This window comes from Eretmochelys imbricata, chromosome 9 (assembly GCF_965152235.1).
Source record: "Eretmochelys imbricata isolate rEreImb1 chromosome 9, rEreImb1.hap1, whole genome shotgun sequence".
NCBI lineage: Eukaryota > Metazoa > Chordata > Testudines > Cheloniidae > Eretmochelys > Eretmochelys imbricata.
This window is the reverse complement of record NC_135580.1, coordinates 84,735,141-84,747,821: the sequence shown is the minus strand read 5'-3', so window position 1 is coordinate 84,747,821 and position 12,681 is coordinate 84,735,141. Positions and strand designations below refer to the sequence as shown.

Sequence of the window (12,681 nt, the reverse complement as noted above, 5' to 3'; positions counted from 1 at the left end):
TTGAAAGCTCATGCACAACTAGCAGCAGCTGACTTTAAATTGATTTGCTCCCCATCCCCAAGGGGTTTTAGCAAAAATCACTTGGCAGTGTTATGGTTTGACTAGAGTTATGCATGTAAAAAAATAAAAATTAAAAAAAGTTCCTTGAAAGTTTAAAAAGAAATTGGTCCCCAGAAGAAAGGACAGTCCGAGAGCTTATAGTTAACGAATCCATAACCATGATTTATTTTCACTTTGAAAGTTGGTTGAGCTGGGAAAAAAGGATTCACACATACACCTCACAGAAGGAAAATCTTGCCCTGATTTTTTTTTAAAATCACTATATAATGAAGATGTTTCATATAAAACCTTTCACTCTTTACAATGACAATATCAGATAATTTTCCTTTTTACCATCATATACACAACATTTAAATATTATGAATAGACAAAATCTATTTTATAAATACTTTAGATCAAAGTAAGTTATAATATCACAGTTGAGAGCCACATCTGTACAAAATGTAAGCAACATATATAAAATGATTAAGAAAGAAGTGCAAAGTAGAACAGTTGCAAGAGCTTCCACTTTTTACAGTATTTATGGTTCAAGTGGGAACAGCTAGGAGAGATACATGAGCCCAGAGTGATAACTAACGATTTTGAAGAAACAGTACGGGATGTTACACACTCAATGGCAAAACAAATTATTCTATTATTTTGCCTCCTTCCCACTTCAGCACCTCTACGGTTTCCAGTTTTTAAAACAAACATTTTCACAAACAGAAAGACAAAGTTCTATCTCAAGTATTTTCTCCTCTTTTAACAAGTTTAATGAACAAAAATCCCTAATCAGAGACCAAGCTCATCAAGCGTAGGTAAAAGAAGAATATGGGAAATGCTTGGCTTCCACCTGTGGCTTGTTTTGACTGACATATTTAAAAAGGTGAACAGTAATACTTTTTAATAACTTAATACAAAATGGTTTAGGCCCTGATCCTGTAAATTCTTAAATGTGTTTAGCTTTACTCATAAGAGTAGTGCTACACATGTAACTAAGCATTTGGAGGATCGGGGCCTAATATTTCAAAGCAATAACAGAATGTTGACTTTAAAGGCTCATGGCTGTTTAAAGACAAAAATGATCTGAATGTCAGTTCTGCCTTTACTTGTCTAAGACCTCAGTTCTATATGCTAGCTGGTGACCTCATTAACAAGCAACAGTTCTTGCAGTGGGAGTCTTTTTTTTTAAAATCTTTGTGTCAAAGTTGAAAATGCTGTTTTGAATTAAAAAAAAAAAAAACCAAGCCATCTTGGCAAGTATAAAAAAATCTCAGAACATTTAAAGTCTACTGGAGATAAGTTGTTCATAGAACACTCATGAAGAATAAAATTCTGACTAGTCTGATCTTTAAAAAGCCTTTCAGTTCACCCTTATTATTTCAGTAAGTATTTTATATTCCTTTTTAGGCACTGAAAATATTCACAGTATAACTGATGTGCAGAAGATTCAGTCTACTGTCAGTGCCATGTAATTCTGTGGCCTTGAACAAATTCTGTAGTATGGACTGTTAATCAATGGGCCCAATTCTTGGATCTTGTCGACCTGAGCTCGATGCAGGACATAACTGGGGTAGGATGTGAAGAGGTGGTATTTGAAGCTAACCTTCTGGCTCACAGCTTCTGAATACAAAGGGGCCATAGTAGAATCTAGAACTGGGCTTAAATGCAGTGCAACAACCTCAGATTTCTTTCCCTCTTCCATGAACTCAAATTATAAAAGGCGCTTTATGCATCTGTACTGGCCTTTTAGGTAACATTGATAAACAGATCAGTGTCAAGTTAAACTATTCATTTTCATTTAATCTAGGACAGGACCTGAGATAAGACATTAAACCAATACTTTTGCAAAAGCTGCAATGCTTTGTATTTAACGTTTTCCTACTTCATCTTCACTTTTTGCATTACAAAGTGCAAACCTTAAATACGTTTATTTTTTCCCCTCACCAAGTACCTTTCTCTGATGCAGGAATGGTCAGATTTCCATTTTAACTCATTTTCATATTTGTAAGGGGAACTGGAGAAAAACAGGTGGAAAAGCAGTTGGAATATAGAAGCAACAGTGGAAATCAGGTTATCAAGTCACATTGCTTCACATGATCACATCCAGCTCCAAGGTGGAAGTGATCAAATGAAACAGTTTGAAGTGGATAAGTGTTTTCTGCGAGCAGCTAGAAAGTTTGGTTCCATAAGCAAAGTGTTTTTTCCCCATAGGACCCGGCTTTACAGGTTAGGGAGGTCTTCATTGATTTAGTGTACTGTCTGAACTACCTGTTGTATCTTCAGTACACAAGCATGTCCAATATTCTGAGGCTTGAGTTCTGTCCTGTAGGGTCTGAGAAGGAACTTTCTGCACAACTTTCTAGTCAATGTAGCTCAGAAGTTTATTTGCCTCCATACATTCGCTCGATATCATTGAGGTAATGGTTCTTTAATTCCTTCCTTTTCAATTTGAAAGCATCAGTTACTAGACCAGTCTCTGGGGTCCATGGTTCAGGGCTTAACCGTACTTTGATTGGTGTTTCAAATCTCTCTAATTTCACTGCAGGGATAATAAAAACAAAAACACATTTATGATTACATTCACAGATAAAACACTGATTCATACAACTTCATACATACAACAGGAATAGGATTTATATTCAATAGTCTGCTGTACTATAGTGGAATAACTTCATATCAATACAGTCACGGAAGCGACACACTGAAGAAAGAAAATGCAAACTTATGGCTGTAATACTTAGTATTTGCTATTATTCTAGTAACACATGCCATAGCATTTATCTTTAGTACAGCTCCAGTGGATTGGCACTGTAAATAAAAAAGTGCCAAACAAATGAGGATCACAGAATAAAATCTCAAAGCAGTAACGAAGTTGCACACTAAATGAAAAGTGCAAAACAAATGAGTCCCTACCTCAAAAGAGACTGCAATCTAGGCACAATAGGGTATAAAAAAAAATGTGGCTGTAGCATGTAGGAAGGTAGCTGTGAGCAAGGATTACATGATCAGGCGCATGATTACTGTTATTCACAGTAGCAATTAAAGAAGGATGAAACGGATTGTACTCATACCATGTGATAGGATATGATGATCCACCCAAGTTATATAATTATTTTTATTTACTGTGCAGTTTTGTAGAATATTTTAGTAGAACACAGTTGACAACTTTTAAAAGTGTGTGCGCACACAAATTCAAAATAGAGTATAAGCTACGGATGTGTGCATATACACATGTGCACTCCCACATTATAGACAACACTGCGTTCACACTTTTGAAAATCTGACCCCTCTGCATGTTATGACTAAACATGTTTAGGGGACATACTTGTTTCCAATGTACAGTCCATGCACAAAGATGCTAATTCATCTGTTGGTTGTGTGTCTTTTAAAAATATTCAGGGGGGGAGGAGACACAAATTACCAGCATAGACTAAATGGGGTAAGTAAGTTGTTAAATCAGAAGAGTTCCAAATAAGCAAACATACAAAGTGAGCAAGCATTTCCTTACTTTTGTTAGTGTCATTTAAAAGTCCTCATGGCCCTTAAAAAAAGTCAGTTCCTTCAAATAAGAAATCCTTGCTTGCAGCCAACAGTGACCAATTATGAACCCTTGAAAGTGAATCAGTGGAAATGCTGAAAGTATTTAACATTTTTAGATTATGTACTCTTGGGGAGGGGGGAGGAAGGGAACGGTCTTATTCTGTGTTTATACAGGGCCTAGCATAATAGGGCTCCAATCACAGGTAGCCTTTAGGCACTATCATAACGTAATTAACCATAATAACAAACACTAAACAAGGATATTGGCTTCATAATATTAATACTTCAGCAAAACAGAGTAAAATGAAAATGAAATAAAGCCACCACCCCCAATTAGAAATTGAATTTCCAAAACAGGCTATCACAAGTACAACCAGTAGATGGCAGCAAATGTACAATTATTAGAATCAGTGGCAACAAAGAATAGCTCCTGCTGTATGACCTAGCTTTATAGCTTTAACTTTAGACTGTTGTTGCAATATAGTTTTGTTTTCGTTTAGATATATGCCTTTTTGTGATTGAACTACAGAATGTTCATCTTGGAATCACTTTTTAGCAGATTTGTTTAATGTTCCCTTGGAATGAAGGCCAAAAGGAAAGATCTTGGCCTTAGTTCTATCTAAAACATTAGTGCTGTCAAGGATTTTTCTCTATAAGCCAAGCTCTTAGAGGAACAAGAATAAAAAAAGTTATGTGGAAAACATTTTATGATTTACATGCAACACAATAATAGAGTTAAGTTTTTCCACCAGTTCAATGGGCCACATGGAAATTTAACAAAACAACTCATGCAAAAGCTGCCTACCATCCTCTCAGAATTGTACTGTAAATGTTATTTAACATATTGTCCTGATGAGAATCAGTCTATTTTAATCTTGTAGGAATAAGTGATGGAAGAGTATGTAACGTGTACTCTATCAGTACAGTTATTGCCAAAATAAGTGAAATTGAGATAAAACCCAATACCATCTTTAGTGTTTCTGTTCGGCCATAAACTCTCAATTAATTTTCCTTGTTCCTTGAAAAGTCACCCTACGTTTCTTTGGCCTCGTAGGCTATGTTAGAGAGCAGCCAGACCAGCTTTTGGCCATTCATCCAGCACTACAACAAGGATTAGCAGAATGTTTTAAAACCAGCTGTATCATTCATGTAACACTTACTGCACTGGATTCCCACAGTGTCCTACTTTAGGAACAAGAATATTGCCTGAAAGTGTGCTCCTCTACTGAATCAGATAAGATTTGACTCTATTCAAAATTATCAACTACATCCAGAGGTAACATGTTCCACAGATTTCCCAGCAAGTTAGAAAACATGAGTGAGAGGACTATATCTACAGATGTGAAATTGGCTTAGTACAGTATACAAAACAATTTAATTATACTCACTCTTATCTGCCACCTCTTTAATCTCTTTCAATATCTCAGCTTCCATGATAGGATTGTTACAGATTTCTACCCATGTTCCCTTGACACCCTTCTGTTCAGCTAATACAGTCAGCTTCTTCTGATTAGGAACCACAAAACTGATCACATAAGACTGATCACTAAAACAGGATGAGAGGACAAGAAAAAAAAAACAGGGAAGTAAGAAGAATTTCAGACTGTCAAAGTTTACTTGAGTCTAAGTAAATATTCCCCAGTTCTTTCAGATATATAGCTAATTTCTTCCTCTCCTCCCCTCCACCACACTATTCAACCTTTATCATGAAGCTTTTTTAGTAAGTGACTGGGTTCAATCAGTCTCATACTTTGGTCTAGAGACAAGTTATAGAATAGTCCAGTCTCTACTAAATCCAGTATCCAGCAAGTGAGTGCAAGTAAAGTCTCACCATCTACTACTAAGGGAAGGTAGGGACTTTTCCAAAGCCCACAGAAAATGCTTGGATCAGGCTCGTAAGTGTCAAGATAAACACCGCAGCATTTTGACTGAAGGCCAAAGCCATCTATAAACAAAAGATTGTACTTATGTTTAGTAAGAAGGCTGCTATTTTCAGTTACCCTGCCCCTGCATTGGGGCAGGAACATGGGCAGTGGGTCGCATAGGCTGGGAGAAGGCTGTGCCTCCCTAAACAGCCAGCCGTGGTCCTGCCCCCTGCCGTGACTGCTCCCTGCATGTGGCTCCAGTCCTCCAGCTCCAGCCCCCCTAGTGTTCCGGCTGGGGAGGCTTACGCTGCATGCTGTCCACCTTTCCATGTTCTGGAGCTGGGGAGACTGCAGCTGCTCGCCCTCCCGGGCTGGGGCCACACACCACCCACCTTCCCAGCGCTCCGGGGCTAGGGCTGCGTGCTGCCCACCCTCCCAGCGCTCCTTTGGGACTAGGGCAGCTAGCTCCAGGACTGGGCCTGTGGCCATGGGTGGGACTGGGAGGCTAGCCTCCCCCAGACGGTGGTTCACACGCCCCCCCCGTGGGCAGTAATGAGGGGAGTTGTGGTGGGAAACACATACACACATCAAGGAAGCTTTAAACTGATCCTGCATTCCCCCTTATTCTGGTGCAGCTGGGAGCCTGCTTGGCCTCAGCACTGTTCTAATTTACACATTGTTTCCCATTGTTCTAAGGGCCTGTGTATGCAGAGGACAGCTGTAGCATAGTGCACAGTGACCACACCCCTCACTCCTACTCCCTACAAGGCTTGCTGGGAACAGGGCCAGGGTAGAGCTCTTATGTCAGATCTGCACTAATCTGGGGACCCTCTGCATGGGGATGGGGGCAGCCTCAGGGGTATTTCCACCCTCTTTACTCCTCTAGTGCTATAAGAGGGCCTTAGTATACTGGAGAATTAGGCCTACAATCTGCATTTCAGACAAAGGATTTTTGAATACCATATATAAATCAAGCATTAAATAAAAGAATGCCCCTAAATGAGTTTGAGGGGAAGAGACAATATTAACGTAACTTACCTTTTGGCATAAGCACAGATATTGTCAATAAATGGACAGTTCTTCAGTGCTGTCTCTACTTTACCCAGAGATACATATTCTCCTGCCTGCAACTTCACCAAATCTTTTTTACGATCTAGGAACAGTTAAAAAGGCATGCTGCTTTAAAGGAGTTTAGATTCTTCCACTTGTATATACTCAGTTAAAATAATTTTAGTACCACATTTAAAATGCTTATTTAATTTTAATGGAATACCATGCAAAAGACTTAAAAAAGAAAAAAAAAGTACAAGCAAAGGAACGCCAAACAAATCACCTAGAACAGGGGTGGGCAAACTTTTTGGCCCAAGGGCCACATCAGGGTGCAAAACTGTATGGAGGGCAGGTAGGGAAGGCTGTGTCCCCCGAAAGAGCCTGGCCCCCACCCCTGCCCCCTATTCGCCCCCTCCCACTTCCTGCCCCCTGACTGTCCCCCTCAGAACCCCCAACCCATCCAACCCCCCCCGCTCCTCATCCCCACCTGGGACCCCCTGCCCCAAACCACCCCCCCCAGATCCTGCCCCCTATTCAATCCCCCCTGCTCCCTGTCCCCTGACTGCCCCAACCCCTATCCACACCCCCACCCCGTGACAGGAACCTCTGCCCCATTCAACTGCCCCCTGCTCCCTGTCTGCCGCCTGGGACCCCCCTTTCCTAACTGCCCCCTGTCCCCTGACTGTCCCCCAGGACCCTCTACCAAACTCCTTTCACCGCCGCCCCCTTAGCATGCCTCTCAGAGCGGCAGGAGCTCGCAGCTCCGCTGCCCACACGGCGCTATGACTGGGGGAGAGGCCAGGGACGAGCCTCCCGGGCCAGGTGCTGGGCAGGACCAGCCTGCAGGCCGGATGTGGCCTGCAGGCCATAGTTTGCCCACTTCTGACCTAGAAGCGGTTAGCATTTAACTTTTAAGGAAATGTCCATTTTAAAAAATGCCCTTTAGGAGTAATTTTTCAGACTTGCAACTAAAATTAAATGTCACAGGGAATCTAAATTTTAGCCATTAAACTAATACTAAAAAACGAAGTGTGAATTTTCAAAGTGAAGGCTGAGTAGAGACAGTTAATGAGATTACAGACAACCGCATCAATTTCAGGGCTTCACAATCACTAAATTTTGAGAATATGTTTTAACACCATGGTTGAGCAAATTACTGAAGTATGTAGCTTTAAGCACGAGTAGTCCTACTGGCTTCAATGAGACTACTCACGTGTGTGAGGTTATGCTCTTGCTTAACTGGCATTTAAATTGGCAAAAAGTGTAAGGCCCCAACCTATGATCTGTAGACATCCGTCAGGATGAAATTCTCCAATATCTCCAGTACAAAACCATCTCTGGCCATTTTCATCCACGGAGAAATCCTCTGTCTTTTCTTCATTTTTAAAGTATCCCATAGAGACATTAGGTCCACCTATTATAATCTCTCCTCTAGGATTAGGCTTGTCTCTACAAGTATAGCCCCCTGAAAGCCAGATAAGTAAAATTGTTTTCAAGTCAGATTGATACTGAAGAATTCACACACAAAATAAAGTGATTATCCATTTATCAAGAGATCACAAAATACTAATACTCAATGACATCATTACATCAACTTCTACAGTTGATTTTGTGGACAGCAGGAAAACAGGCTAGAAACAGTAAAACTAGTTACTCGGAGATCAAAATATTATACTGTTACACATATTATGCAATAGTGATCATGCATTTGCATGAATCTTAAAGGCTTGGTAGCTCTGCAGTTTGTCATCGCTATCTATGTTTGCTGTGTATCTTCAGGTTTGAACGCCAACTGATCATTTTGACAAGAACTGTTCATATTCATGTTTTACCTGTAGCTTGAAATTTGCAGCCAGATTCACTGACAGAATTAAGTAGAATGTCCTGAAAAAAAAAAAGTTCTCACCTTCTTGCCAGTCTCTCAATTTAATCTCACAGCAAATAAGAGGAGCCCCAACTCTGCCAGTGCTATAGTCAGAAACTATGGGAAGTTAGAAAGAAACAGTAAGATGGTGGCCAAAAGTTTTTTTTAATCTGACAATACTGAAATGTAAACACAGAGCTGGAATAGGAAGGTAACTATTAACTCAAGTTATTCCCTAGAAGTTAAGAGCTACAAATGTTTTCAACTGTACTTGAAAATTAAAAAATTCACACATCTACATTAAACATGCAGATTCCCATGAGTATGTTAACATACCTTCAGTAATTGTTCCAGCTCCACAGGTTTCTGTTAATCCATAACCCTGGCCAACAGGACAGCAGAAACAGATGTTCATGAACCTTTGTGTCTGAGGTGAAAGAGGTGCTCCTCCAGAAAGCATCATACGCACATTTCCTCCTAGCAATGCTTTTACCTTTTTAAACAGCAGTCTTGAGGTAAAAGAAACCATGTATAAATATTACTTGTTCTACTCCTTTGCAGGAAAGGCTAGAGACTCTCATACCCCTCTTTATCTGTTCAGCTGACACATCTAACAAGTAATAAGATTCACAGATTTTAAAGGCCCAAAGGGACCATCATGATGATGTATGTAGTCTGTCAAGTGTTACCCAAGCCATAGAATTTTACATAGTAACTCCTGCGTCTAGCCCATTATCTTGTGGCTGAAATAAAGCATTTTTTAGAAAGACATCCGGTCTGGTTTTTAAAAAAATCCAAGAAATGGAAAATTTACATCCCTTGGTAATGTGTTTCAATGATTAATGGCCTTACTGTTAGACTTTCATCTTATTTTCAGTTTGAACTTCTCTGAATTAGACTTAGTCAGTGGATCTTGTTATGCCTTTCTGTTAGCCTGGAGTCCTCTAGTACTGGATTACTTACACAAGGAGAATTGCTTATAGACTGTGCTCAAATCACCTCTTAATTTCTGATAAATTATATACATTGAAAGATATTTGAACCTTTAACTGTACTTACATATTACACAGAGGTGCATCATACCCCCTTTTGATCTGTTCCAGTTTATAGTCATAGCCTATCTTGAACAGAGTTCTCTGAATATAGTTCATCTCTTGGACTTTACTCATGACATTCTTATAAATTCGGTCCATTATTTCCTACAGCAAAGATTGAAAAGAGGACAAAGAATTACTACTTCTGATTGAAAACATGCATCAAATCCAACTAAAAAACAAAACAAGAAAAGTACTATTCAGTTTAAATGGATGATTTCACTTTAGCTATGCAGTCTCTGCCAAATTGTTGTGTAATACTTAACATTTTCCCTTAATATGTCATCTATTTAATGAATTTATATTCTATTCCAGCTAGGGACTATTCAAGGTGGTAGAATAATGTGTGGAAATGGGTAACAGAACTGGAGGACAAAGTCACATTTTTTCCTTTCCTCATCCATCCTGCCTCATAAACCCCTTTCAAGTTATGAAGTTGATTGCCTAGGAGGAAGAAAAAGCCTCACATAGTAAAACATTTTATAGTTTGGCAATCTGGCCTTGAATTTCTATAGTCAGTCCTAGGTAAGTAACCAAATTACCTCGGAGACCATTTAGAATTATTCCACTAGTTAACACACTGACGCACTTCTACAAGCTGCATCTTAAACCTTAGACTTTTTTAAACACTTCACATCAATGTTGTTAGCCATCTAGGGATGTTGCTGGAGTGAATATATGGAAAAATAAGAATGTCCTTGCTAATCATGCCTAAGGTTGCGTGTCTGTCATGGAGGTCATGGATTCTGTGACTTTCCATAACCTCCGTGACTTTTGCAGGGGCTGGTGCAGCTGGCTCAGGGGCTGCCTGAACAGCAGCAGCAGTTTAGGTGTGGGAGGGGGGCTCAGGGCTGGGTCAGGGGGTTGTGTTGCGGGGTGGCGTTTACCTCAGGGGGGAAAAAGAGGGATTCCCCCGGAAGGGGCTGGCATGTCCCTGCAGCTCTTCATTTTAGGTGGAGGGGCCAAGGGGTCTACACACTGCCTGTGCTTGCAGTCACCACCCCCGCAGCCCCCATTGGCTGCGGTTCCCCTCCAGCCTCTCCAACTCCCGTCCAGCACCAGTGGGGTCCCAGGCCATGCTCTGCCGCCCACCCTCCCGCCTCGGAGCACCCGCAGCCCCCCCGGCCCAAGTTTTAGTTAAGGGTATATAGTACAAGTCATGGACAGGTTATGGGCTGTGAATTTTTGTTTACTGCCAGCGACCTGTCCATGACTTTTACTACAAATACCCGTGACTAAAATGTAGCCTTAATCATGTCCTCTACCTTCTCATACTTACAGGCACAGCCGCCATCAGTGTGGGCTTCAGTACAGTACAGTCTCCTTTGCTTCCCTTCTTAATTTTACTTGACTGAAATAAAGACAAATGTGAAAACGTTAAACTGAGAAACTGGTGACTGGTTAGGGGAGAATAAGAAAGAAACAGGAGATAACCTAGTGTGCAGTTTCTAAGTTCTCCCCCTCCCTCCCCAGATGACTATTTTCTCAGTGGGGTGGAGCAGAAAGGTGTATTGTCAGCCTCATCTCATGCCAAATATCGGCTGAAATCAAAGCCTGCTAGACCAAACTACATTGTGTGCATCGTTTTTGCTTTCTTTAGTTATCCTTCTAGCATTTTCTGTTGTATGGTCTGACTTCAAGGGGTGATTTTCAATAGGAACCAAGTTATGATGATCCCCACAAATCCATCCGACATGTGATTTGTTTCCTTGTGCCTCAGTGCTTCCAAGCTGTGCATCTGCTGGCTAGTTTGCATAACAAACTTGTGTTCATTTTCTCTTCTACTTTATTACATTCTTCAGTATGTTTATGATGTTTTCAGTTATTTACATTTGGAGGCTGCAGATACACATTGCAGCCTTTTATTGATCATTTACGCATTTCCAACAAGTGCCTCTGCCCCTTCAGTCAGCTAATGGAGGATTTTCTGTTATGGGTTTCACCTCATTGACAACTATTAGGCAAGCAAGAGAACCAAAAGCTGACTAAAGTGGCAAACTAGTGATTTACAAAGCAATTATTGGCCAGGTAGGGCAGGCTCAGCAGAGCTTTTACAAAAACTAATTTTCTTTTGTGTATATTACCCAATGGTTAAATCTTTTTTTTAAATCATAGAACTAAAAGGAGAACATTTAACACTCATAGTCAGCTATAGCAAAAATCAAGTGCAGTTAGTCTTTTGATACCTGTTGATATCCTGTTGTGACAATGGATAATACTGTATCTACTGAGGCAGAAACTAAAACAAAAAAAACAAAAAAAACAACCACCACTTATGTGCAGTCATTTGGTTTTTCTTTTAATTTATGGGTAATTCTGACTTTACCTAAAGATGATGAAAACTCAAAATGTAGATAGAAATGCATGTTTTGAGATCTATTGTACAGTTTCACCAGGAGCTTAGCTTTTTGTTTGTGGTTACGTTTTCAGAAGGTACTACCGCTTTTGACATTAACTGCATTGTATATCATATTTTTGCAATAAGATAAGTAACTGATCAAGAAAAATAAAAAAAAGTACAACCACCAAGATTTTGCTTAAACACTGTGCTGAAAGTTTCCCCTCACCTGGTCCGATAGAGTGAGTGGAGAGGAGTATCCAATCCTGCAGCCATAGGTAACGCAGGATATTTCTGCTGTCAGTTCTAATACATGAGCCAGAGGTAAGTAGCCAACGTAAGTGTCCTTGGGTCTAGCAAAGCAAGGATTATATAATTAACGTAGGGATCCAAGAGTGGGCTGAAAATACTTCATCTAGTGCAATAGAGTATTGTATTATCAAGAACAGAAAGACAGAATTACTAGTTTTCCAAAAATCTACATCATAAACAGATCAGTACTGGAGTCTATTCTCCTGTATGCAGTGATGAGCTGCCAAAAGCTGAAGAACCGGTTCCTTCACTCGCTCCGGGTCTTCAGCGGCACTGAAGGACCCACCGCCGAAGTGCCACCGAAGACCCACCGTGTGAGTAAAAATTGCCTAAAGTTAACCATGTGCTTAAGTGTTTTCTTGTTATAACATTCAAAAGCTTTCTAGTTGCCTCACAGCACACTGTGGTTCCTTGTATTCTTTAACAACCGGTTCTAAACCAGCTTCAAAATTTAACAACCGGTTCACATGAACTGGTGCGAAGTGGCTCCAGCTCGCCACTGCCTGTATGCAACCACACTGGGAATTCTCTAAGCTCAACATTTGAAAGTCCCATTGCAGTTGATGGGAATTTTGT

At 40.3% G+C, this 12,681-nt stretch overlaps 1 protein-coding gene across 3 annotated transcripts in view; it reads right to left on the bottom strand.

Annotated features, from left to right (window-relative positions):
- Positions 1 to 201: 201 nt before the first annotated feature.
- The window catches only part of ACSL4 (acyl-CoA synthetase long chain family member 4), a 48,158-nt gene continuing 35,678 nt past the window's right edge, over positions 202 to 12,681 (bottom strand). For all 3 annotated transcript variants that reach the window (XM_077826319.1, XM_077826321.1, XM_077826318.1), the window contains 9 exons: positions 12,023 to 12,146; positions 10,735 to 10,806; positions 9,421 to 9,560; positions 8,698 to 8,870; positions 8,404 to 8,478; positions 7,774 to 7,962; positions 6,486 to 6,600; positions 4,971 to 5,128; positions 202 to 2,581 (listed from right to left, as the gene is read on the bottom strand). In XM_077826319.1, the coding sequence (XP_077682445.1) occupies positions 2,424 to 2,581; positions 4,971 to 5,128; positions 6,486 to 6,600; positions 7,774 to 7,962; positions 8,404 to 8,478; positions 8,698 to 8,870; positions 9,421 to 9,560; positions 10,735 to 10,806; positions 12,023 to 12,146 (1,204 nt within the window). In that variant the 3' untranslated portion in view covers positions 202 to 2,423. The remainder of the gene's footprint in view (positions 2,582 to 4,970; positions 5,129 to 6,485; positions 6,601 to 7,773; positions 7,963 to 8,403; positions 8,479 to 8,697; positions 8,871 to 9,420; positions 9,561 to 10,734; positions 10,807 to 12,022; positions 12,147 to 12,681) is intronic.